Raw genomic sequence first — 27,551 nt, forward strand, 5'->3', positions numbered from 1 at the left:
TTTTTGCAGATTCATGGTTGAGGAATGTGAAGATTCGGGAGATGTTTTTGAGTTGGAGTCGGCAGGAAGTGGACAGGGTTTGGATATGTGGTTTGAAGGAGAGGTCCAGGGTTACCCCGAGGCAGCGAGCTTGTGGGACTGGGGAAAGTTGACAGCCATAGATTTTGATGGATAGGACAGATGAGGGGGCTGAGTGAGATGGGGGAAAGATGATGAATTCAGTTTTATCCATGTTAAGTTTTAGAAATCTAGCAGAGAAGAAGGATGAGACAGCGGACAGACATTGTGGGATTCTAGTTACTAAGGAGGTGATATCAGGTCCAGAGAGGTAAATCTGTGTGTCATCAGCATAGAGGTGATAATGAAAGCTGTGAGACTCTATGAGCTGTCTCAGGCTGAGGGTGTAGATTGAGAAGAGCAGAGGTCCTAGGACTAAACCTTGGGTGACAACGACAAATAGGAGGTGAGATGAGAAGGTGGTGTGTGAGTGAGAAACACTGAAGGTTCTGTCTGTTAAGTATGAAGAGATCCAAGATAGGGCCAAGTCTTTGATGCCAAGAGATGAGAGAGTCTGTAGTAAGAGGGAATGGTACACTGTGTCGAAGGCAGATGCCAGGTCCAGGAGGAGAAGGACAGAATCGTGTCGCTTGGATTTGGTGGTTAGCGGGTCGTTGGTGACTTTAGTCAGTTCAGTTTCAGTAGAATGGTGCAGTCGGAAGCCAGATTGCAAGCAGTCAAAGAGGGAGCAGGAGGAGAGGCGGGAGGACAGTTCAAAATGGACATGTTGTTCGAGTAGTTTTGAGGCATATGGGAGAAGTGATATGGGGCGATAGATAGAGAAGATGGGTCAAAGGAGGGTTTTTTGAGGATGGGTATGATAGAGGCATATTTTAAGCATGAGGGGAAGACACCAGTTGTTAGTGACAGGTTGAAGAGGTGGGTTAGAGTTGGGATGAAGAATGTAGTAAGGTTAGGGATGAGGTGGGATGGGGTAGGGTCAAGTTCACAGGTGGTGAGGTTTGACTTGGAGAGTAAGGAGGAAAGTTAATCTTCCGTAATGGCAGAGAAGCTGGTTTTGGAGGAGGAGGATTGAGTAGATATGAGGAGGATTGAGTAGATATGAGAAGGGGCTGTGGGGACTTTAGGCAAAAGCTTTGTCTGATGGTATAAATCTTCTGCTTGAAGAATGAAGCAAAGTCCTCGGCTGAGATGAGAGTAGAGGGAGGAGGCACTGAGAGAACTGAAAGTGTTGGAATAGCTGTTTAGGGTTGTGTGACAGGGAGGATATGAGAGATGAGAAGTATGTTTGTTTTGCTGCAGTGAGTGTGGACTTGAAAGTAGTGAGGGACTGTTTGAATGCGATGCATCTGACTGCACCATAATATGTATAATCATAACACTTAGGCTTAGATAAATACCCAAGCAGGAAGTAACACTAATATATGACCATAGAAAATGCTAATACAATATGACCAATGAAGATGAGCTCTAGTAGTGGAACCAAATCCAATTAAGACAGTACTGTATAGGGAAAAATAGGTCCAGGTTTTTAGTCTAATAAATGACCCTGATAAAACCCAAATAATTCTGACCCCTACCTCACTGTGCAGCTTGGCATCCTAATAAGTAACGATAAGGCTGTGTGCCCACGATGCGTTTTTTAAGCGTTTCCGCAGCGGCAAAAATGCTACAGAAACGCTTAAAAAACGCATGGTAGAAGGCCTGCCATGGTCCCCAATGATAATTCGCATGTGCTGTGCACATGCTGCGGAAATTTCCGCTGCGGATTATCTTTGCGGAAAAAAACGCAGCACTACCAATTATTTTGCGGAAGTGCTGCATTTTCGCCGCCATTGATTTGCATTGGAACGCATGGATTACGCATCACTGCATATGTAGATGCGGAATCCACGCGTTTCAATGTGCGGATGGTACCTGGGTGTGGAGGAGAGAAGACTCTCCTCCGGACCTGGGTACCATAGAAACTGTGAAAAAAAGAATAAAATAAAAAATAAATGATATACTTACCTTCTGAAGGCCCCCGGTGCGCTCGTCCTCTCATGCCGGCAGATCGCGGTGGACTGAAGGACCTGCGCTGACGTCATAGTCATGTGATGGGTCACTCGACGCTGACGTCAGCAGGTCCTTCAGTGTACCGCGATCTCCCGGCAAGGGAGAACGGAGCGAAGCAAGACACCGGGGGCCATCAGAAGGTAAGTATAGATTTATTTTTTTATTTTTAAACATTCTTTTACGGTCACAGTATATAAATCCATGCCGGTTGCATGGATTTATATAGTGTGACCAAGTTGACAAGCACTTTCCAAGTGATGCTAAAATCGCTTGGAAAGCTCTTGTCAATCCGCATGCGGAAATGCAAGTGAAGAACGCTTCACATCCGCATGTCCCTGGCAGGAAAAACGCATGTACAATCCGCATGTACAATCCGCATGTACAATCCGCATGTACAATCCGCATGCGTTTTTTCTGCCAGGGAGATGCAGAAACGCTCAGGAAAAATCTGGAGCATTTCTGCATCGTGGGCACATAGCCTAAAGGTGCTGCCACTCCGTGAAGGCTGTCCCTAAAATTATCCTTATAACAGCCCTAATATCTAATTCATAATTTCACAGCTGTCATGCACACAGGTAGCGCACGTGGTTTGTGGACCCACTGTGCTACAGGGCCAGGCTTACCTAGGAGGGGCGTAGCTAAGCTGCTAACTGGTGTTCACTAGAGCTCATGATGATGGAGTCAGACTTGAGCTGCAGATAGCCGCCAGGTACCACTCCTAGGCAGTCTCTGGTACTGCAGCTGCTGACCCCAAGGGTCAGGTTCGCTGACACGTACTTGGGCTCAGTTCAGACTACTCCTAGGGCAGGATGGATGCTGACACTGAGTCACAGACAGGATTGGATTTGGAGACTGGTTTTAGCAGTCTGGATATAAGGAGTACACATTCAGGCACTGGCCACACATGGACAAGGGGACAAGTTCAGGCCTGGCCACACACGGACCAAGGGAACAGGTTCAGGCACTGGCCCCACATGGACCAGAGGATGAGGTTCAGGAACTGGCCACACATGGTTTAAGGGACGAGGTTCTGGCACTGGCAACACATGGACCAGGGGACGAGGTTCAGGCACTGGCCACACACAGACAAGGGGATGAGGTTCAGACACTGATCACACACAGACCAGGGGAGCAGGTTCAGGCACTGGCCGCACATGGACCAGGGGATGAGATTCAGATGCTGGCCACATATGGAGAAAGAGATGAAGTTTAGGCACTAGCCAAACACGGACCAGGGGACGAGGTTCAGGAACTGGCCACACACGGACCAGTGGTTTGTGTTTAGGACCTAGTCACATAAGGACCGGGGGACCTAACAATTCACTAGTAGCACACTTCACTCACTAATGACTCAATGTTTCATAGGCACTTCCTTATCGGGGAGGGTGCCTTTTATACAATCTGGCTGGGGGCAACTTAGCCTGTGCAACCTGGCCCTTTACGAACAGGGGAGTGCGCGCTCATGCCACCAGGACACAGGAAGCAGGGAGCAAGCCGGGGAACACTCCGCGTGGCCGGGGCGGTGAGTATGTCGGCTTCCCTACATAGAGGGGGAGCCATGCAGGAGTGCCGGCATTTGTGTTACAACAGCACAAACAAGTAAGAAAAGAATAATAAATGTATCTTTGCTAAGCATAATTCCACCTAAGTCTCAAAGCTTCGATGTGTTTTCCCCCATATATGAGCAGGGTTCATCAGGAGACCAAATTCCAACTTTAGGTCCAATCACCCATGGAGGTAAAAAAGTGACAGTACACATGTACCTCAGCATGATGGACCCTGCAGTGCATGTGTTACACACCTGTCCCGGGTCCAGGCTTTGCTCACCTCACCTTGGTCCGCTAGCCTCTGTTGTGCTCCACATCAGGCTTTGCTGGTTGCCTGGCTTGTGACATCATCTCTCTAGGCCTTTTAAGGCCCATCAGAACACACACCTGTGTCTTCGGATTCTTTTAGACTCTCCTTGTGACATGGACGTGGGTAGCATGGACATGGCACACACAGAAGTTTTGAGAGCAATAGGAAGGACAAAGAGAGGCCAGCAGGGCAGAAAAGATTGAAGCAGGTTAGAATATAGCAGCTGGAGAATTCTAAACTAGACTCTTGAAAAACAATCCGAAGACACAGGTGTGTGTCCTGATGGGCCTTAAAAACCCTAAGAAGATGATGTCACATGCCGGACAACCTGAAAGCTCAATGTGGAGGACAACAGAGGCCAGCGAAAAGCCGGACAGCCCGGGACAGGTACAGTGTGTTTAAAAATTCACAACATGTCAATTTCATTTGCGAGTACACTGAGTTTTATAAGACTTCTTCTTTATTGTTACACTGATCCATTTTTGGAGTACTAATATTCTTAAAGGGGCTTTCCAACTAGAAGCATTTATCAATTATCCTCCATCTGTGCCATAGACTTTGGAAGCGCCATGTGTATGGTTCACTACCGTTCTAATTAGATTCCTCCTAGCTTAGTCTTGAGTGGTGAAATGGAGAACTGGGTTCTGGCAATCAAAGGGGCAGTTTGAACCTACTGATCTAGCTTTGCATTATTAGTATTACCTACATAGTTACATGCATAGATTGAAAAAAAAAAAACATACAGTAGCTCCATCAAATTCAACCTTTCTCCATCAGTTATACATTATCACTAGATTATAATCTATAATCACAATACCATTTGCTGTGAGAAAAGCACCCAGACTTGTTTCATGCTGATTTAGTATCTGCCAGTTCTAGCTCTTGCATTAGTGCATTATGAGTCTGACTGTTAAGAAACCTTTTCCTATTTAGCTGCCAGAACCACCTTTCCTCCACATGTAATGGATGCTGTTTCTGCTCCTTTTGTAGGGTCTTTAGAAGGAATAAGTTATGTGCCAGTCCTTTATATTGACCACACATGTATTTATACATATAAATGAAAATAGCACTTGAGGCATCTTTTTTCTAAGCTAAACAAGCCCAACTTTTCCAACGTCTCATCACAGGAGAGTCCTTCCATTCCATCCCTGTAATAATTTAGTTGCCACCATTGAAATGTCTAACTTTTTAATATCATTTTTAAAATGAGAAGCTCAAATCTGGATCCATATTCTTGATGTGGCCTCACCAGTGATTTATAGAGGGGTAACAATATGTTGAGATCACATGATTTTATCTATTTATGCACCCTAAATTCTTATTTGCTTTTGAGGCTGCTGCTTGACATGGAGTACTGCTGATTGGAAAATTTACTTATCTTCTCTGTAAATATTAAAGCTTTACTTTGATTGACTTCTATAGGTAATAAGGCATTTTTTAATTAAGGCTTATTGTTTTCTGCTCCACATTTTTGGAGCATTTAGATGGAAACCCCAACATTAGTGCTCAGCAAAGAGCACAGGATAAATATAAAGCTATCCTTATAGAAGCACTCCCAGGAAAGTTTATATCCGCTTAACCTTTTCGCGTCAGAGCCTGTTTTCGCCTTCGTGACCAGGCCAATTTTTTCAATTCTGACCACTGTCACTTTATGAGGTAATAGCTCTGCAACACTTCAACGGTTTCCCCTGATTCTGAGAATGTTTTTTTGTGACATCTTGTACTTCATAATTGTGGTAAAATTTCTTCGATATCATTTACATTTATTTGTGAAAAAATCGGAAATTTGGTGAAAATTTTGAAAATTTTGCAATTTTCAACCTTTGAATTTACATGCCCTTAAATCAGAGAGATATGTCACACAAAATAGTTAATAAATAACATTTCCCACATGTTTACTTTACATCAGCACAATTATGGAACCCAAATTTTTTTTTGTTAGGAAGTTATAAGGGTTAAAAGTTGACCAGCGATTTCTCCAACAAAATTTCCAAAACCATTTTTTTAGGGACCACATCACATTTGCATTGACTTTGAGGGGCCTTTATGACAGAAAATACCCAAAAGTGACACCATTCTAAAAACTGCACCCCTCAAGGTGCTCAAAACCACGTTCAAGAAGTTTATTAACCCTTCAGGTGCTTCACAAAAATGTTACTTTAGACCCAATTTTTTTTCTTTTCACAAGGGTAACAGGAAAAAATGGACTACACAATTTGTTGTGCAATTTCTCCTGAGTATGCCGGTACCCCATATGTGGGGGAAAACCACTGTTTGGGCGCACTGCAGGGTTCGGAAGGGAAGGAGACCCATTAGGCTTTTTGAATGTAAAATTTGTTTTAATAATTACTCCATGTCGCATTTGGAGAGCTCCTGATGTACCTAAACAGTGGAAACCCCCACAAGTGACACCATTTTGGAAACTAGACCCCTTAGGGAACTTATCTAGATGTGTGGTGAGCACCTTGCACCCCCAGGTGCTTCACAGAAGTTTATAATATTGAGCCGTAAAAATAAAATTTTCAAATTTTTCCCACAAAAATGTTTTTCATCCCCTAATTTTGCATTATCATAACGGTAATAGGAGAAATTGCACCATGAAATTTGTTGTGCAATTTCTCCTGAGCATGCCGACATGCCGAAACCCCCACAAGTGACCCCATTTTGAAACTACACCTCTCAAGGAATTCATCTAGGGAAGTAGTGAGTAATTTTTAATTTTTAAATTTATATCATTGGGCAGTGAAGAAAACATAATTATATTTTTACCACAAAAAAATCTTTTACCCTCAGATTTTACATTTTCACACAGGGCAATGGGTAAAAATGGTGCCGAAATGTGTCACACAATTTCTTCTAAACGTGGCAATACCCCATATGTGGCTGTACCGTACCGCTTAGCCATACGGCAAGATACGGGAGGGACGGAGCGCTATTTGACTCTTGGAGAACAAATTATTGTAGAATAGTTTGCGGACTCCATATACACAGCCCCTAAGTGCTAGAAGAGCAGAATCCCCACTCAAGTGACCCCATTTTGGAAATTATACCCCTTTGTGAATTTACCTATAGGTGTAGTGATGATTTTGACTCCATGGGTCTTTTCCAGAAACAAGCAGCAGTGGATGTTGCTGAGTGAAAATTTCAAACTGCCGTTGAAGTGACCAGTACGCTGTAGTGACCAGTACGTTGTGCCCAGCTCGTGCTTCTGGAGACATGCACCTGTAAATTAGGCAAGCTCTCATCGCTACAGGAATGCCAAACATGTGGACCCTAAATAATAATAATAATAATAATAATATCCTAAATGTAGTTTAGGCACATTGTGGGGCTCAGAAGGGAGGGAGGCATTTGGATTTGGGAGCACACAATTTTCTGAATTTCTTTTGGGGGGCAAGGGCCATTTCGCTTTTCCAGGGCCTTTCTGCTACCAGTAACTTGGGAGTCCCTTATATTTTTAACAGATAACGGACCTGAGTGGGGACTAGCTTTTTTTGAGGACTGAGTTTAACCTTTTATTGGGAACATTTTACATAACATTATCCGGCGCTCTAGGCTGAGCACTTACATCGGGGTTTCCATCTAAATTTCCAAGTGATGTAATTCAGATGAAACCCCTGCGGGATCCATTCACTATAATGAGGCAGCAGAGTTACTCTGGACTCCGTCTGGCCTCTGTCTAGCGGTGTCCTTTTTTTTAGAAGTGCACAAAATTGTGGCCACCGCACTTTTATGCACGCCTAAAAAAACTGACACCGTGGAATCACAGGCCAGACGGCATCCACAGTGCCTCCATCTGCCTTATAGGGAATCTTCCGTCATGGGTTCCGTCTGAATCAAGTATTTCAGAGATTTACACGGAACTCTGGTATAAGTGCTCAGCGCAGAGCGCAGGATAAATGTGAGCAGAGCCTTACTGCAATCTTTGGGAGACATAATAAACAAATCTGTAGCAGGTGAAGAATTGGTTTTATTTATTTTTTAATCCGTTCCTCGTGTGGTATAAGTGATTAGATTACTTTATTCTTCGAGTCGGTGCGATTACAGCGATACCAGATTTATATCAGGTTTTTATGACTGACAGCTGTCACACACTAATAAACGCTTTTTTTTGCAAAATCTAGTTTTTGCATCGCCATATTTTTAGAGCTATAATTTTTCCATATTTCGACCGACAGAGTCATGTGAGGGCTTGTTTTTTTGTGGGATTAGTTGACATTTTTATTGGTACTTTTTGGGTACATGACTTTTTTGATCGCTTTCTATTCCGTTTTTTGGGAGGTAAAATGAACAAAAAACAACAATTCAGGAATTGTTTTTTGAGTTTTTTTTATGCTATTCTGCGTGTGGTAAAAGTGATAAGTCAGTGCTATTCTTCGGGTCAGTACGTTTACAGCGATACTACACTTAACGTATTTTTTTTTATGTTTTTTGATGCTTTTACACAATAAAACAATTTTATAGAAAAAAATATTTTTTTTACATCTCTTTATTCTGAGAGCTATGACTTTTTTATTTTTCAGCTGATGGAGCTGTATGGCGGCTTTTTTTTTGCGGAACAAGATGACGTTTTCAGCGGTACCATTTTTATTTCCATTTGGCTTTTTGATCGCATTTTATTCCACTTTGTATTTGGCGATATGATGAAAAAGCATAGTTTTTTGCTGCGTTTTTTTTTTTGTGTGCGCAGAGGGAGTTAATTAGTGTGACAGTCTTATAGATCGGGTTGTTTTGGATGCGGCGATACCAAATATGTGTACTTTTTTTGTTTTTGCATAAATATACGGATTTATTGGTTTAATAATTTATTTATTTATTTGTATTTATTTTGTGATTTTTTTAACAGTTTGAAAACATTTTTAGCCTTTTTTTTACATTTTTACTTAGTCCCTGTATGGGACATTAATTTTTATTTTTCTAATCACTGTTCTCATGTAATGCAATTGACATGTATTGCATTGCATGAGAGCTCTGCTGACAGTGTAAAACTGTCATTATCTCCTGCCAGACTCAGCTGCAGGCTGAGCCTAGCAGGACACCATACATGGCAGACCCAGAGGCGGTCATGTGACCTGCCATGACAACGCCAGGTCCTCTCACACATCAGGGGGGCCGTCGGAGAGGTAAGTGGACGACCCCCTCTCCTCTCACTATCTTTTAAATGCCGCAATCGCTATAGATCGTGGCATCTAGAAGATAGCAAAGGGTTAACATCATTGGGACCTGATCCAATCAGGTCCCGATGATGTCCCCTCTCAGAGTTGTCGCTCTGCGCCGCACCCGCAGCGCTTGCAGGACCCTGGGGGTCCTGAGCGCTGCGGGACCCCCAACCGTTTATAAACGTCGGCACTGCACAGAGCCCAGGCAGCGCCGACGTTTATATACAGTGGGCGGTCGTGAAGGGGTTAATATATTGTGTACTTATAATTATATAATATAGTACTCAGTGTACTTACAATTTCTCATTTTGACCTTCTTACCAGTTAATTATTCCCTTTTCCATTAGGTCTATGATATCACATGATTAAAAACTGACTAACTGAATCCTTCTAAGTTCTATGTAGAAACAGGAGGTCAATATTCCCCGTATGAGTCATAAGTCACTGCAAAAGTCCATGGTATCGGGGAGGAGGGAACAGCTGGGTCAGGACTTGAGCGGGTAATGATTTTTTGGGAAAAGAGATTTCCTATTTCAATATACAACAGAGAAAAGAGAAGAATTAGCTGAGTAGAAAGGCAAAATTAACAATTGTAAGTACACAGTGCTATATAGTATATATGATTAAATATTAAGAGGATACAAACTTTGATGGGAGAGCTTCTTTAAAAGTAATAAAAAAATGTTATGTTGCCCAAAATGCTACCAATAAAAACTTAAACTCATCCTGCAAAGGACAAATGGCACTCCTTCCCTTCCAAGCCCCGAAGTGTGATCAAATAGTGGTATACAACCATATATGGGGTATTGCCGCATTTGGCAGAAATTGCATGACAAACTGTGGGGTCCATTTTCTCCTATTACTCCTTGCAAGAATTGAACATTTAATTCTAAAGTAATATTTTAATGAAAATAACATATTTTTTTGTTTTCACGGCACAATCTTGTAAAATTCTATGAACACCTGTGGGTTTAAAATGCTCACCATACCATACACCTAGATCAGGGAGGTCAAACTCAAATACACAGAGGGCCAAAATTAAAAACTTGGACAAAGTTGCCGGCCAAACTTGATATTTCTTAAAAAATGTCTACAACTGAGGAAGTTTTTCCTTATCATCAAATATAACAATGAACCTCTTCATATGGAAACAAGGGGGTTGTCCCAGGGACTAAGTACATTTTAATTAATAGATTTTAGAATAAAATAAACACATAATCACAAATGGGGCATACTGGAATAATATAATATGTTATGTAAGGGCAATAAACGCATATGGCCCAATTACCTAATTTAAATATGTAATAACAAAGGATTAAAAACCTTGAATTAATAAATAATACAGATAATAAAGTATGATGCCAACAAAAGTGCCAGCCAAACATAGAAAGATACCCCCACAGTGAATTCCTCCACAGTACCCTCCACACACACTGTATGATGACCCTACTGTCCCCCCTTCCGCAACCCCTCCGGGCAAAGTACAGTGACCCAATCACAGTAAGATTCCCAACTTTTTCTTTTTCATGGCCGGATCTTATAAAATTATTTTTCTGTTTTGATAACACCTCAGTTGTCTGTAAATGGAACATGGCGTCCATAAACTGATCCGGCCAGATTTGCAATTCAAAATCAAATAGTTCTCCTTAATTTTTGTGCCCAAACAATAGTTTTTGACGATCTTTGGGGTGCCATGTTCATGAGAAATTGTATAACAATTTGTGGTGTCTATTTTCTCCTATTACCCCTTACAAAAATGTAAAATTTGAGGCTAAAACAGCATTTTACTTACAAAAAATATAATTTATTTTGCTTTCAAATGCCAATGTAATAAAGTACTGTGAAGAATCTGTGGGTTAACAATGCTCACGACACCCCTAGGTGAATTCCTTAAGGGGTCTAGTTTCCAAATTGTTGTCACTTGTGGGGAATATCTACGTTTTTCACACCTCAGGAGCTCTGCAAATGCAACAATGTGTCTGAAATATATTTCAGCCAAATTTGCGCTCAAAAAATCAAATAACTCTTCTTCCCTTCTGAACTCTGTTGTGTGCCCAAACTGCAGATTTTGACCACTTATGGGGTAATGCCATACGTGGGAGAAATTGTGTAACAAATTGTGGGATACATTTTCTCCTACTATTCCTTGTGAAAAAGAAAAATTTGTGGCTTAAGCAATTTTTTAGTGGAAAATGTGATTTTTAATTTTTTCATTCCACTTTGCGTTAACTCTTATAAGCACCTGGTGATTAAACTTTCTGACAGCAGTTTTCTATACATTGAGAGATGAGGATTTCAAAATGTTATATTGTTCAGGGATTTTCCCATAAATACTCCCCTCAAAATCACATCAATGCTGTATAGGTCCGCAAAAAATAGTAATTTTAAATTTCTTTGAAAAAAATAAATGAAAAATTGCTACTAAACTTTCAACTTTTCTAAAAAAAAAGGTTATGGACCCACTGAGAGGTTTGCCATGACGTGGTAGTGGGCTTCACACAGTCTGATCAGAATGTTAACTAAGAACACCATGTTCAGTTTTGTAAATTTTTGATTTGACACCTAGCGGCATTAGATCAACATATGATTTTTGGATGTGCGGTCCATGTCTTTTTTCTACAGATCTAGCAACCTTTATAAAATCCTAAAAAATAAAAAGCCACTTGACCAATAATGCTGATATTATGTATATACTGTATATGGTAAATATATATGGTAAATATTATTTAAGAACTTTTTTTGTGGGGAATGACTATCTACTTTAATGGTATAAGCATTCTAAATTAGAAATGCATACATTTTTTTTTCACATTCAGATGTTTTCAGAAAAAATTGCAAAACATTCCAGAGTTATTATGTTAAGGGCACGGTTGCAAACAACTTTATTTATAATGGAAAGCAACCGAACCCGGGGTCCGCGATGCAGCCTGGTGGACTGTGGCCGAACACCTTCCGGGTGAGAAGGTAAAACAACCAACTTAAATGACAATCCCTTCCGTGTTACTGCACACCGGAACGGGAATAGGGTTTCGCACTATCTCCGTTAACTGCACGAGAGATATGCGATAAATAATATATCTGTAGTCCTGTTGCAGCACAGGGACTACACAGTTGGCGCTAGGATGCATGTGTGACTCACGCCGGCAAATACGTGCTCCCAGCCGGCATGCTACCGGAATGAGGAGGATCCCTCCACGTGGCTTACAGGTGGTACCGGGAATAAGGTGTCTGCAGACTGCTCAGGGTGTAAGGCGACCCCTTTGCCAGAGCCAGGCTGTCAGATGAAGCTACCTGCCTATTTCATCTAAGCCTGCCTGTTTCCACTAAACCTGCCTGCCAGAAACTAAAGCACACGTGGAGCCCAAGAGACCAAGCGTCCACACAACACCATCACTGCTCAATGATCAGAGCGCGCCGCCATGTTTGTGGGCGGGCTTTTTAAAGATTAAGCCCTGCCCACCGTCGCACCATTGGTGACATCACCCGCGACCAATCAGGCGGTGCCAGGTCACCGGATCAGCTGACTCCCAAACCACCAATCACTGTCCGCCATGTCACGGGCTTGCTCAGAATGCTCAGAGTCCTGGACTTAGGCTTTAACAGCCCTGTCTCCTTCCGCAACCTATCCTTCATGTTGCTAGGAACAAAGACCCAAGAGACAACCTGTACATCTCGTGCACCAGCTAGGCATTGGGACTGATGACGATGCTGAGCAGCATCAGCCCCAGCTGGAACAGAATGGGAAACCACAGAGTCCACTGATGGTTCTGAACCCATTTCGAATCCAGCAAATGCCCGACGCCTAACATATTACCACATAAAGCATGTTAAATTTGAAAAATAGGTTTGGGTCATTAAAGTGGTGGCCCAGGCTTGGGACAAAAGTCTGCAGTCATTCCATGCGACAGCAGACAGACAAATTTTGACAGCACCCTATTAAGATTCCGCAGTAAGTCCTGTGCTAGTCAGTGTTCATGTGACCACATTTATGCTATTTACTTAGTTGCAGTCACAAGCCAACTACACTAATCAGGTTTCTCTCAATTCACTTCTATTTTGAGAAGCTGAACAAGTCTAGTTGGCAGGTGACGGCAAGTATGCAAATCGCATCTATGTGGTCACAAGACCGCTGACTAGCATGGAAATCTTGACAGCATGAGCACAGAGAGTGACTGCGCACTTTTGTCCAAAGCGTGGACAACCCTTTAATTGGCTTGGTCACCAAGTGGTTAAAAATACAACTCATACTGCAAAACAAAAAAGATATTATATGGCCATAGTAACAGAAAAAAAAGCTATGGTGATCAGAATATAGTCATAGAGCAAAAATTTCTGCCTCATCAAAGGCAAAATAAGCCACATGTTTGAAAGGTTAAAATGGCTAAAAAGTATAAATCTTTTTAATAGAACAAATGAACTAATAGCAAAGAATTTAGTGTTGTAATTAAAGTACATTTATCTGTCATCATTTAAAGAAATATTAAGAATATTATGACAGATTAGCAAGTGTTTCTAAGGCGATGCATTAAATGTGTTACACCTGGAATATATCAAAGGCAGTCTGTCAACCCAAATTGACAGTATAAATTATGCACAAAGCCTTGTAGGGGGTATAGCCCTCAGAAATCTTATGTTTAATGTTCTTTTTGCTGCCTCTGTTTTGCAGAAACTGAAGTTTAATCAAACATGCTAATTAGGGTGCTCAGTGCACCCTTGGCATGGCCAGGATGCGTAGCACTGTTCTGCCTACTGGTTTTGCATACCCCACCTCCCTCATTTGTGATTGATAGTCATGGCTTGCCTGGAGCGAGCACTGTCTACAGAGAAAGCTCAGTCAAGCCACTGCTGTCAATCACACGTAAGGGCTGCCGGGAATGCAAAACCAATAGGCGGAGAACCCTAATTAGCATGTTTGATTAAACTTCAGTTTCTTCAAAAATGCTTAGAACGCTAAAGTTGTTATTTTTATTGGGGCTACTTACTACCCTACAAGTCGGTATACTCACTGTAGTGTATACTACTCGTTTGTACTGATATACTCATTTTAAGGAATAACTTTAGCCAGAATGACAGAAGTTTACTTCAGAATCATTATGTGCAATAACTTCAGTAACTACCAGACTTTTTTAGATTTTAGGAAGAAGTAGCTCTTTTACCATTACAACTAGAACTTATTTTAGGTTAGCTCTCATGGGGCTTATTTCTCTGTTTTCAGGTCAGGAGTGTAAGAAACAGAGATATGCTTGATTTACAGGGAAGATATTATCAGAAAATGACCTACTACTTAAACCAGGGTTTTGTGTTAAATGTACTTCTTAAAAAATGTATTAATCTGTATTAAAAATGACAAAAAAATTGAAATTGTGCAATTTTCTCATTGGCCACTGGGGCTTTTTTAAACTCCAACTTCCTGTTGTTTCAGGAAACAACACATGTATATAGACACAATAATATAGATGTAATGGTCATCCCCCAACCCAATTTTTTTTAAATACATGTAACACAAAAATCTAATTAAAGCAATGGATCATTTTCTGATGATAGCTTTCTTTTTAATCTATGCCGTTTAGTGTTCAACCTGATTTCATATCAGTGATCCAATGTGTAATTGTTCATCATTCACTATTTTTAAATATTGTTATATTTTAAAGATATTTTTTTTACACAATCAGTATATGTAAATATGTGCCATGTTGTCATTTATCTTTTCCAGCTTGTGGGTTGCTATAGCTATATTCTGTCACCCGAAAAAATGAGTCCATGAATAGAAGACAGAAAGAAGGGAAAAAACGTGATGCAGCTGTTTCAGTGAAACACAACCATGGCAGACATTGGGCATAGCACACGTCAAAGTTCACACCGAAATTACCAAAATTTTGGAGGAAAATGGGGGGTGCGTCTTATAGTCCGAATGTTGGGGGGGGGGGTATATTTATGTGGGGTGTGGGGGGAGTGGTATTGGTGGAGGAGCCGGGCACAGGAGGCAGCAGCCGCCTGCTGCAGCCTATACTGTCCCCACTGCTAAAGAAAATGAATATTCACTGCTCCCCACGCCTATGAGGCGTGGGGAGCACTGAATATTCATGCTCCTTAATAGATGTATACAGTGTAGCTGCGCTGCGGCTGCTGCTGCCGGCTATCTCCTGTGCCCACTGTTAAAGGGCATGAATATTCAACCTCTCTCCACGCCCATGGGCGTGGGGAGGGGGTGAATATTCATGCCCTTTAATGAGCGGGCACAGGAGATAGCCGGCAGCAGCAGCCGCAGCCCGGCTCCGCTGTGTGCCCGGCTATGAAGGAGAGTGAAGTCACTACTCCTCGCGCACACAGACCCGGCGTGGGGAGCAGTGACTTCCGGCAGCTGATCTCTCCTTGTGAGCCGTGCATGGCAGTGACATCATGCGCGGCTCACATGAAGAGATCAGTGCAGGCAGACAGGACGCAGCGCTGGAGGAGAGAAGAGAGGTGAGTATGAGTGTTTATTTTTTTTAATGTGCAGCCTGAGCGGGATTAGGGGGACCATGCATACTAGGACAGGGATTAGGGGCGCCATGCATACCAGGACAGGGATTAGGGGTGCCATGCATACCAGGACAGGAATTAGGGGTGCCAAGCATATCAGGACAGAGATGAGGGGTGCCATGCATACCAGGGCAGGGATGAGGGGTGCCATGCATTCCAGGATAGGGATTAGGGGTGCCATGCATACGAGGACAGGTATGAGGGGTGCCATGCATACCAGGACAGGGATTAGGGGTGCCATGCATACCAGGATAGGGATTAGGGGTACCATGCATACCAGGACAGGGATGAGGGGTGCCATGCATACCAGGATAGGGATGAGGGGTGCCATGCATACCAGGACAGGGATGATGGGTGCCATGCATACCAGGATTGGGGATGAGGGGTGCCATGCATACCAGGATAAGGATGAGGGAGCCATGCATATCAGGATAGGTATGAGGGGTGCTATGCATACCAGGATAAGGATGAGGGGTGCCATGCATACCAGGATGGAGGGATGCCGGGCATACCAGGATGGGGTTGGGGACCACATATAAAAAGAAGGGGGCGGCATATATACCAGGATGGGGGATATTATCAGAATTGGGGGACATTATCCCTATACCAGTGTCAGCAGAAGACCCCCTCCCCCTTAAAGTGCATCATGACGACATTTTTTGCTTAAATTTTTATTTTTTTATTTTCCTCCTCTAAAACCTAGGTGCATCTTATGGTTTGGTGCGTCTTATAGTCCGAAAAATATGGTATTTACAACCCCAATACCAAAAAGCTGAAAAGCTGTATAAAATATAAGGAATCTAGCATGCAACGATTTGGAAATCTCCTATAACTGCATTTTAGCTACAACAGAATATAGAACACATATCAAAAATTGAAAGTTAGACATTTTTCCATTTCCATTGAAATAATTATTGTGACTCATTTAGAAAATGAAGGCAGCAACACATCTCAAAAAGTTAAGACAGTGCCATGTCTGCCATTGAGTAGCATCCCCCCTTCTTTTTACAACAATCTGTTGCGTGAGGAGACCAATTATTGGAGTTTTGGGACAGGAATATTGTCCCATTCTTGTCTGATGTAGGATTCGAGATGCTCAACAGCTGGGTCTTTTCTGGATTTTTCTTTTCATAATGCACTGAATGTTTTCTATTAGTGAAAGGTCTGGACTGCAGGCGGCCAGTTTATCAGCCGAACTCTTCTGCAAAGCCATGCTGTTGTGATGGGTGATGTACGTGATTTAGCATTGTCTTACTGAAATATGTAAGGCATTCCCTGAAATAGACATCTGTATGATAGCATATGTTTTTCAAAATCCTCTATACAGCATAATGCTCAACATTGATGGTGCCTTTCAAAATGAGCAAGCTGCCCCTGCCATAGATACTAATACAACCCCATAGCATCAGAGATGCAGGCTTTTGAACTGACACGCCCCCTGGGCCACGTGGGGAACCCGGAACCGGGCCTCTGGTGGGATGCTGGGGGTGGTAGTCTCCGTGTGGCGGCGACCCGGTCCGTGCCCAGGGTGGTCAATTCAGTGGCAGTCTTAGTGCAATAACAAATGTCCGACTACGCCACCCGTGGTTTGCGGCCAGTGGGGACCGCAGCTGCGCTGCAGACCGCTGAGGCTGATGTTGTTTGCGCAGCCGAGTATGGGATAACTCCCCACGGGAGAAGTATTGCCTCAGGGCAGCTAGTGTGGATGATGGGAGTGATGGTGTGAGCGTCCCAGTACTAATGGTACTGGTGCGGCGATGAAACACAGAGACGTGTGGTGCAGTTTCCAATGCTTTACTCACAGTTCTCATCCAGGTCACTTGTGCACATGAAGGACCCCCTGAGCCGTGCTGCGTTCACCAGGCAAGGGGCTCGACCAACTCCCAGGCAATTCCAGAGCGTGGCACAGGGCTCCCTTGTCTTCCCTTCTCTGGCCATCCTCACCAGTGACCCACCTTTGTCCAGCTTCCTCGGGCCTTCTCTTGGCGAAACCTATCTCCGGTTTCCCTGACCCTACGGGGTATGCTTTCCTGGTGGATGTAGTGAGGGGTCGCACCAAGATGTGGTCACAACCTCCGGTCCTTGGCTGAGGAATCTGTTGCCTCCACCAATTTGGGTCCCGGTACCCTGCTCTGCCAACCCGTCACCCGCAATCTCCTGGGCCTTTGGGGTTCCTTCTGCCTTCGTGTCTCTGGGCCTTTCTCTGTGTTCCAGTTCCTAGTTTCCTTTCTTACTTCCTTTGTTGTTCCTTCTCCTCTCTCTCTCGCTCTCTCAGGCCCCGGCCTCCTGACAAGGCCTGCCCGTGGAGCAGAGCCCATGCAGCAGCTCTGCTCCCTGTCACTTCTATCAGACTCAACTTCTTCTTCTTTCTCCTGACTGGACTGGACTGAACTCAACTCTAAGATGGTGCCCACCTTATATACCTCCCTCTAGCACCCGAGCCCAGGTGACTAGCAACCAATGGGCTCCTACCTATGCCCAGACACCCACCCCTATCTGCTCCTACACCACTGGGTTTTCCTCCCCCTCCCCACTCCAGCCAGGGACAGAAGCTGTCGTGCCTGCACTTCTGTGGGAGCACCGTTGAGCTGTCCCTCGCAAATGGGGTGTGTGTGGTGCATGCAGCTTACTGAGTCCTGGTCCACGCTCCATCCTTACCCGGGAGAGGAATATCACACCTCTGGTTTGAGGTGCAATACCCCTGTAGCAGCCGAGCCCTCGGGGTGCTACAGAACTGCTCGCTGATCACAAGTTGGATGATCCGTCTCCTCTTGAGACTGCAGGACATGATGTCTGTGAAATCCATAAAGGATTTTAAATGTTCATTCATCCAACCACAGAGCAGTTTGGCATTTTGCCTTAGATCATCTTAAATGGGCTTTGCCGCACAGAAGATGGCAGCGTTTCTGGATTGTGTTGCTATATGGCTCATTCTTTACATGATTGAGCTTTCATTTGCATTTGTGGATTTTATGGCAAACTGAGTTCACAGACAATGATTTTTAGAAGTATTCCTGAGCTCAGGCAGTGATCCGCATGACCAAATCATGCCTGGTTTTTTAATGCAGTGCCGACTGAGCACCTGTCCTGTGCACATGGATTTCTCAGGAATATCTGAAACTTTTGATGATAATATGTACTGTAGATGGTGAGATATTCAAAGTCTTTGCAATTTAATGTTGAGGACCATTATTCTGAAATTATTTCAAAATTTTTAGACACAGTTGTTCACAGATTGGTGAATCTCTGACCATCTTTGCTTCTGAGAGACTCTGCCTCTGTAACATGATCTTTTAATACAGTCTTGTCTCTTCAGCTGTTTTTCATTAGTGCCACGTACTTTTCTAGCCTTGTCCCAACTTTTTTTTCCAGCCCTGTACCAACTTTTTTGAGAAGTGTTATTGCCATCAATTTGAGCTCATTTAAAAAAAAGAGAATGGAAAAATGTCTGTTCAACTTTTGATGTGTTTTATGTTCTATTGTGAATAAAATACGGTGGATAGGAGATATCCAAATCATTGCACTCTTGTTTTCTTTGCATTTTATACAGCGTCTGAACTTTTTTGGAATTGGGATTGTACTAAAACGGATAATTTTAATGAGCACAAATCACTTAAATCAAGGCGCAGAAGTGCTCATATAAGTTACATAATTAGTGGGAGCTCCAGGACCAAGACCTCAATTGATCAAAACTATGGTGGCTATAACATATCAAAGGTCTTTTTTTTTACATTGAGATATTCTTTAAACTAAAATCATAGTGCTCATTTCATGGGTACTTTTTTTCTCTAAAACATCATCAATCATCATTATCAATCATTATCATCATCATTGTTTTATTACCACCAGATAAACTTTTGTAGAAATTTTAATTAGAACTTTTAACAGATTGAAGAGATTTCAGACTAAGGGCAAATGTACATGGAACCTGTATGGCAGCACAAAGATTTCCTTCTCTTGATAACTTTAAGTGGATGCTTTATGTCAAGCGGGTGAGATTACAGCTGTGAAGCACTTCTGTTCTACTGGATCTATAAAAAGATTAATGAAAGTAAACATGCTGTCCATGAGTTAATCTTTACTTACTAAACAGATGGCAACAGAGGGCCTGTGACCTTCTCTTCATGGTATCATCTGCTCCTTCGTGTCCTCTAGTTTACTCTTCATACTGTCTAGAAGATATGAAAATTGATCATTAGTTTATTTTCAGCTGGTGATAATTATGATATAAAAGTCACTTTATCCTAGGAAAATAGCAGGTACACAGTCTTGGCATTGTGTAAAATAATATACCCAAAATCTAGACACCGTAATTTTTGCCACCACTCTTAAAAGACTGCCACCAGGTCGCAAGAAACCGCTTTCTCCTCTTATTTCATTCCCACTGTTCCCAAGTATGTCATTTTGTTTTTTAAATCCGAAATACATTCCAGAGATGTGATCTTTTTTATTTAGTTCTAATTTTTATGGTCTTTGGTATTTACCAATGGGGCGTTGCTCGTAAGATTCTCCGTGGGAGTGTCAAGACCATAAAAATTAGCTCTAAATAAAAGCCCTACATTTTTGGAACCATATGGCAAAAAAAGAAAAAACGGAATGCTAAATGGAAAAGGTAGGGCAACAACTGTCCACTTTTGACCTGGTGACGGTGTCTCTATAATGGCTTCTCAGAGTACAGAATAGCATTTATTTTTTATGGCAAAATTCTGTCTAATGGACCTGGTGACATCAGATAGCTGAGAGGTCTCTCTGCTCTTGGATATCCTTCCAGAAGTGGTGCTTTTTACTTCTTCAACACAAAATGGTCAGACAGCCAAATAATCTAAACATTCATGACAGCAAGAAATTATTCAGACGAAGTGGAGCTGATTCTATGGAAGGTAGTCAGTCATTCACCATTGGGATAGTCATGGTGTAGGTACGGTTATGTGGAGAATTAGGAAGTTACAGACTTCTTGTGAGATGGGCAAACTCATGACCCCTAAATCTTTAGATCTCGGCATGGATAACACTAGAAAATAGAACAAAATCATTTTATACTCAATTTTCTACTATTTGTACAAAGTTAGAGTGCGCACCGAAGGGGAACTGAAAGAGTAGAAGTTAGGGCCCAAATTAGACTTTGTTTATGGCCATTCAGTTGTAGCATACATATTCTTTCATTTTTATTTTTTAAGAAAAAAATGTCTGTTATTGACTTTCATTGTAAAAAACATATATTGAATCATATCTTTTTTTTGCCATATTGAATAGCATTAAATAGAAATTCTGTACTGCAAAACTATAACTAGATGCTTACCATTGAAATATTTGCCAAAACTATAGTTCTACACAGATCTTAAATTTTGTCATAGAAATCTATAAGGCCAGAATAGTTGTCTTTCTCTCTGATATAGATAATAAAGCTTCCGTAAAATGGAGCTGGAGCAATCTCCCACACATGGATGACAGATTACTCACATTTTGGTTTATGCATGAGTGAATATTGTAATGATCAGATGTTGTTATTCTAGTCTTACTAGGAATTGCTATTTGTACCTTTACTTCACTACATATACAGGGCAAATAAAATTATACTGTCTGGAACCTTAAATACACTGAATTACAGTGTTAACTACTTAGTTCCAAAGATAAATGACTACTGTTTATTGGGCCTAATATAAGAAAAATAATAAATATTAGAATTTTATATTCCATTAATTTTAGAACCCTGCGATGGTCCACATTGATTTCACTTAGAAATACAATTATATTGTAAAGGTGACAAAACACTTCACTAATGGTGCCCATACGCAGAAAGGTTAACAAAGCCATTTATTTATTATGCTCGCTTATAAAGCACCATCATATTCCATAGTGCTTTACAGACATCATCACTGTCTCCATTGGGGCTCACAATCTAAATCCCTATCAGTATGTCTTCGGAGGAAACCGGAGCACCCGGAGGAAACCCACTCAAACATGGGGAGAACATACAAACACCTTGTAAATGTTGTCATTGGTGGGATGTGATCCTGAGACCCCAGAGCTACAGTGCTAACCACCAAGCCACCATGCTCCCCATTGACTTCATTTGGGGACCACCAGTTTCTATCATCAAATGGATCTGGCCAAGCATTGTGGTTTGCATATATAACAGAGACATGTCTCCAGAGGTGGGAGGGTTTGCAAGACCACAGGTTTTTCAGAGATGGGATGAACCTGATGATTTGTATTAAATATTATATGTGCATATGCATTCTGCTGCTGGAGGTAGGGAGAGATTGCTGTCAACTATACGATACGAGCCAGCCTAAATGGTTAAGATAGCATTTAATGTGAGAAACAAGTTACGTTGTTAATCAATTAAATCAATTTTTATTTATTGTCCAACTTAACATAGAAAAATGATCGCTGTAAACTGCTTGCTGTGGGCAGCATTCAACATTAAAGGGAACCTGTCACCATGAAATTGCAGGTCAATTTCCCGACATCATGTTATAAAGCAGGGGGAGCTGAGAAGATTGACATATATATAGTTATTATTATTATTATTTATTATTATTATATCGCCATTTATTCCATGGTGCTTTACATGTGAAAAAGGGGGTATACATAGCAAAAACAATTACTATAATCTTGAACAAAACTTGACAGCGACTGGTATACGAGGAACTAGGACCCTGCCTGCGAGGGCTCACAATGTACAGTTTTGTGAGGAAAGACTCAGTATATCCTGTGATTTATTCATTTAGTCCTCTGTTCTTTCAGGGACTTTCAGTCCAGTGGGCGGTCCTAGCAGTGACACATTTATACAAGGAAATCTGTCAATCACTGGTAGGACTGCCCACTGGACTGAAAGTCCCTGAAAGAGCAGAGATGAATAAAACACAGGTTATACAGAATATTTTCTCACAAAACCATATATCAATCTACTCAGCTCCTCCTGCTCTATAACATGGTGCCTGCAGATTAGACAGAATTTTCATGGTGACAGGTTCACTTTAATTTTTAGAATGTTTCATTGTCAGGTCATATAAGAACTTATTCACCCCAGCATATTTCATACCCTCAGAATATTTCATGCATTCACTAGTTTTGTGGTTACAAGGTCCACATTAAGTGATCTGGGGTAATATATACCCTGGGCATTTATAGCAGAGAGGGGAGCTGGGGTGCTAAGTGGGATGATCTAGTAAGTTGATTGCTGCTGCAGCTGTCTGACACATTGAGAGACTCTTTCAGCAGCAACTAGCTTTTCTACAATACAATACAGTAATAATCTTTATTTATATAGCGCCAACATATTCCGCAGCGCTTTACAATTCAGAGGTTCATAAACAACACTCGCAAGTAACATAGTTAAAGATAATACAAGTACTGGAGGAACTTTTTGTGTCAGACAGTTGCAGTAGTAATCAGCTCTGTTGCAGCACTGGCTGGATTTAGCAATCCTCACCCAATACGTAACTGTGCTCAGGGGACAGGGGAGGCTGAATCCTGCATTCCCCGCAGTTCAGCTTTATACTACTGTAGGTGGCGCAGTCGAGTCTAGTAGCTGCTAGAGCTCCGTACAGCCATTCTTAACAGCCACATGGTTTTGCAGTTTTGTTCGCACCGACTGGTTTTTCTTCATGATTTTGCAGTGTGACGCGCCACTTCCATCTGATCCTATTCTAAGTCGTTTCTAAGGAAGGTGTGTTTTTCATCTGCAACAGATTGCACACTGACCAACTGGCCCATGTGCTTGTGCACTTGAGCAATTGTCCCACGCAGATTGTGGGCCCAAGTAGCAAAAAATGCAGAATGCACAGTATTCTGGTTACTTTTAATGACAAGTGCCCAGAGCTAAGATTGCCATCTGAACCCTGCCTTAACCCTTAGGGAAGATGGGGGGGGGGTCCAGACATAATTTTTGCTTAGGTGGAGTGCAAATTGTCTCTTCAGAGAGGAAGAGGACCAGAACTCTAGTGCCTCCTATTGGAAGTAGCAATCCTAAAGGTCAATAGTGACCCTTTAACGAGCCTTATCACATGACTTAGGATATAAGTCAGAACCAGAAACTCAATTTGCAGACACTGTGTTTCGAGGTACTGCCCCTCATCAGTGCAAAGTGTGAGTGCTGGTTTGGCTGGATGAGAGGCGTCAGACTGGTATCTAAGAATAACATTTCTTCTTGTGGAGAGCGGCATGTTAAGCATGTCACAGTGGGGAGACTTTTAAAGCCACAATGCTCCTCTGGGAAATATGCAAATTGTCTCTTCAGAGAGGAAGAGGACCAGAACTCTAGTGCCACCTACAGGAAGTAGCAATCCTAAAAGTCAATAGTAATCCCTTAACGAGCCTTGTCACATGATTTAGGATATAAACCAGAACCAGGTGGAGAAAAGCCTTCCCACACATCAGACTAGTGTTATTTTATATTTCATTAAAAAACACATGTTCCATCCTTGTCTGTATTGGCAAATGGAGCCTCTTAATTTATGTCTGAATGACGCCTTTTATAAATCTCCATACCTTCTTGGGAAGCCCCATAAATCCTATTGTAAAAGTGACAACTCTCAATGTTGCCAGGTTCAAATCACCATGGTTGGAATAGACTTGTCTAAACATAGCATTAACATTGTTATTTCTGTTCCTCTCTTCTGTTTTGTGAACTACTTCCTACCATGATGATGACAGTTCTAGTAAAAGATGTTGATTTTGAAAACTGTGACCTCTAAAAGAATAATAATCAGATTTATGACAATGAGTTGGAACCAGTAACCTCATTTATCTGTGTTCAGGACATATCATTTACATATAGTACATTTTATCTTTTCAAGAGTCTTGAGAGGTCCTACAAGGTTCAGATTACAATGATTTAGTGGCTTATTTAATGTTATTGAGTTGGTTTTACATGGTTTTCTCCTTAATAGACAATCAATCCCTGAGACTACCTACCAAAGTGTCGGGCAACAGAAGCTAAATAGATTATTGAATGTGGTCATGTTTAGAGAATCAGTGTACTCACAAGGGCAGCCATAGATCAACAAACCAAATGACTAAATGGTTACTTGATTGATCCCTCAATAGCTTTTTATTACAAAGTGGCATGTCATTGTAGTAATGTGATTGGAAATTCTAATGAATTTGCTGCCTATCAGTCTCTATATTTTTAATTGACATGCAGTATAACATTGACATACAGCATAAAAGCGAGTATTAAGAACACGAATATCTATATTATTGGAAAATGAAGAACCTACTTGTTTTAGTGAACCTGACTGCTTAGAAATTTCTCAACTAATATACAATACTTCAAATAAATTAGAAAACCTGATTTCTTTCTATGTTTAAGAAAAACCATGATCAATGACTTAGGCCTTCTGCACATGGCCTTATTACAGATATATATTGCATGGATCAGTATTATGGTGCTAAGAGACTAGTGTGAGCCTGTACAGCACCTCCATGTGCCGCATGCCCTAATGTATGGTGGTTTACACAAGTATTCTCCCCTTGAGGCATTATTCATAATACAGAACAATAGGGAACTATGTCCATTCAATCATTCCTCCAAACTGTCTCAGATCCAAAGGAACACACCCAGATTTGGGGAGCTGTTCCAATGACCTGGGAGGTCATCAACATGTCCCGCTTTCAACAGCATTAGTGTCTTTTAGATCTGTATGCAGTTGAATATAATGGTGCAGCAGGGACCCACATGTAAGGTTTGACAATGGAGTTATGTCACCATTAAATCACCCCTGCTGTACCCAGTGAGACAAAGCACAGACAGGAGATCTGCTTTGCCATTTGGTTGGAGGAGCACCATACTGTGGGGGAAAGGACACTATGGGTCATCATACTATGCGTGGTGGATACTGTGAGAGCATGATGTCTAGCCATTATACTGTGTGTGGGGCATACTGTATGAGAGGCCATGTGGGGGCTTCATACTATGTGGGGGCAACTGTGCGGAATCATATTGTATGAGGGGCACTGTGAGTATCATAACTTGTGTTGGGGCACTAAAATGTGTGGAGGACTTTGGGAACATAATATTGTGGTGGGGCATCATTGTCTCACTTTAAATTGTTTTGTGCTTTTAGTTTGCATTTATAATTGAATATCATGGGAGCACCATGAAAATACAATTGTGTAGGAGATACTGTGGGGACATCATTGTGTATTTGGGGGCAATCATATTGCAGAGACATCACACTGTGTGGGTGGGAAACTGTTGGGGCATCAGAATGTGTATGTAGCCACTGTGGAGCATCACGTGTAGGGGTAATGTGAGGCATTATAATATGTGGGGGATGCACTGTAGGGGCTGTGTGGGAGGGAAACTGTGGTGGCATAATACTGTGATGGAGGGGCAAGGTGCATTATACTGTGCAGAAGGGCATTGTGGAGGTATCATACTGCATAGAGGCCATAAAAGCATGCTGTAAAACATGCTGCTATCAGTGGTTTGTTCTGGAGTTCACATTGATAGAAAGATATTTAAACATTGAGATAGCAGCATATGAAGAAGCACATTGCTCTGTGAAAACCATGATTAGAATCACTGCCTATGTTGTGGGCTGATGACTTTACAAGAATTATAACAGCAGCTTGTCAGGAGCTGATAGGGAGTTCAACAACTCTATAGCCTTGTACAAATCAATGAGTTGGAGAGAGGTGGCTGGGATATTAGGACTTAACTCATCTCCTGGAATGCAACTACTGTACATACTCAGTCAGGCACTAGTGGCCGAACTCCATGGAAAAAAGCTGTGCACTATGAAAGATAAAAGCTTTGATTTTAAGAGAATGAAAGCAGATAGAAAAGGCAAGTCAATAGCAAACTTGCTTGTTTTCATTCTGTCTATCTATAGCAATTTAATAACATGAGAATATTTCTTTAAGGTGCATTTGTTTGCTGTGTTTAGCGAAATCATGACAAAAAATGCATTGTTTTTGCTGTGATATTTAATATTGCTGTAAAACTGCATTGTTTTGCATTGTGCAGCAATTCCAGCGAAATAGTTTTACCTGCTATTTAAAGATTACAGCAAGAATGGTGCATTTTTTTGTAATTTTGAAAAATTGCAACTAAAAAATGTTTTCATGATGCTGCATTAAAGATAAGCAGTTTGGTTATGAGCATAGAGCAGGACAGAAATGACCGTTGCACACAACAGCAGATACTTAACGGCCCTCTAATAAATTGTAACAAATTTCTGTTTTTGGCATGAGATTAGAAAGAGCTGCTAATGGGGAACCTTTTCGTCTGATGGAAAATGTTCCTGTTATTATATATAGCCAGGGTTTGCAACCCTCAGCTAAGCCACATTCTGATAAAGAAATGAAGAATAGAAAGCAAAATTGTTTCCTTGGCAATTAATAAGAATTCATGCAATGTAAAATGCTCCCAGAGGAGCATCCAGCTCTTCCACTAAGTATCATAATTTAGTGCCCAGCGATTAGGGAACTGTTTTAAATAGAACAAGGATTTCTCTATAAATACACTTATTTCTGATTCAAAGCACAATCATACTAGCAGGCAATTACTGTCATTATGTGTAGCTGTCACCATGCACATATATGGCATATGATTGGTTTATTGCAAGCATAAATAGAATACAAATGAGTGTTATGAATGGCCATAATCACATATGCACGTTAATACTGTAAAATATATAAGATCATTGTAGACATGTACTGTATGGACAAAAGTATTGGGACACCCACACACAGGGGTGGATTAAGAGTAGCAAGGGTCCTGGGCAATATAGAAGGCGTGGGCTCCCCCCACACTGATGTATCACGTGACATGTCACATGATCCCCTTTGATAGATCATGTGATAGTTCATGTGAAATTAATTTGGCACAATATTAATATATTATAATCATTTTTTTACATTAATTGTATGGCTTAATATTGAGCACAATTAGGTATGCTGACATCCCCTATATACAGTATGAGACCC

General features: G+C 41.7%; 1 protein-coding gene across 3 annotated transcripts in view; it reads right to left on the reverse strand.

The window, feature by feature from the left end:
• TMEM108 (transmembrane protein 108) overlaps positions 1-27,551 on the reverse strand; it is a 325,884-nt gene that overhangs the window by 141,816 nt on the left and 156,517 nt on the right. For 2 of the 3 annotated variants that reach the window (XM_073676590.1, XM_073676588.1), the window contains one exon: positions 19,698-19,783. In XM_073676590.1, the coding sequence (XP_073532691.1) occupies positions 19,698-19,737 (40 nt within the window). In that variant the 5' untranslated portion in view covers positions 19,738-19,783. The remainder of the gene's footprint in view (positions 1-19,697; positions 19,784-27,551) is intronic. The other variant, XM_073676589.1, reaches the window with a different exon arrangement.

This window comes from Phyllobates terribilis, unplaced genomic scaffold, assembly GCF_046119375.1.
Source record: "Phyllobates terribilis strain yellow unplaced genomic scaffold, ASM4611937v1 Scaffold_4__5_contigs__length_816908805, whole genome shotgun sequence".
Taxonomy (NCBI): domain Eukaryota; kingdom Metazoa; phylum Chordata; class Amphibia; order Anura; family Dendrobatidae; genus Phyllobates; species Phyllobates terribilis.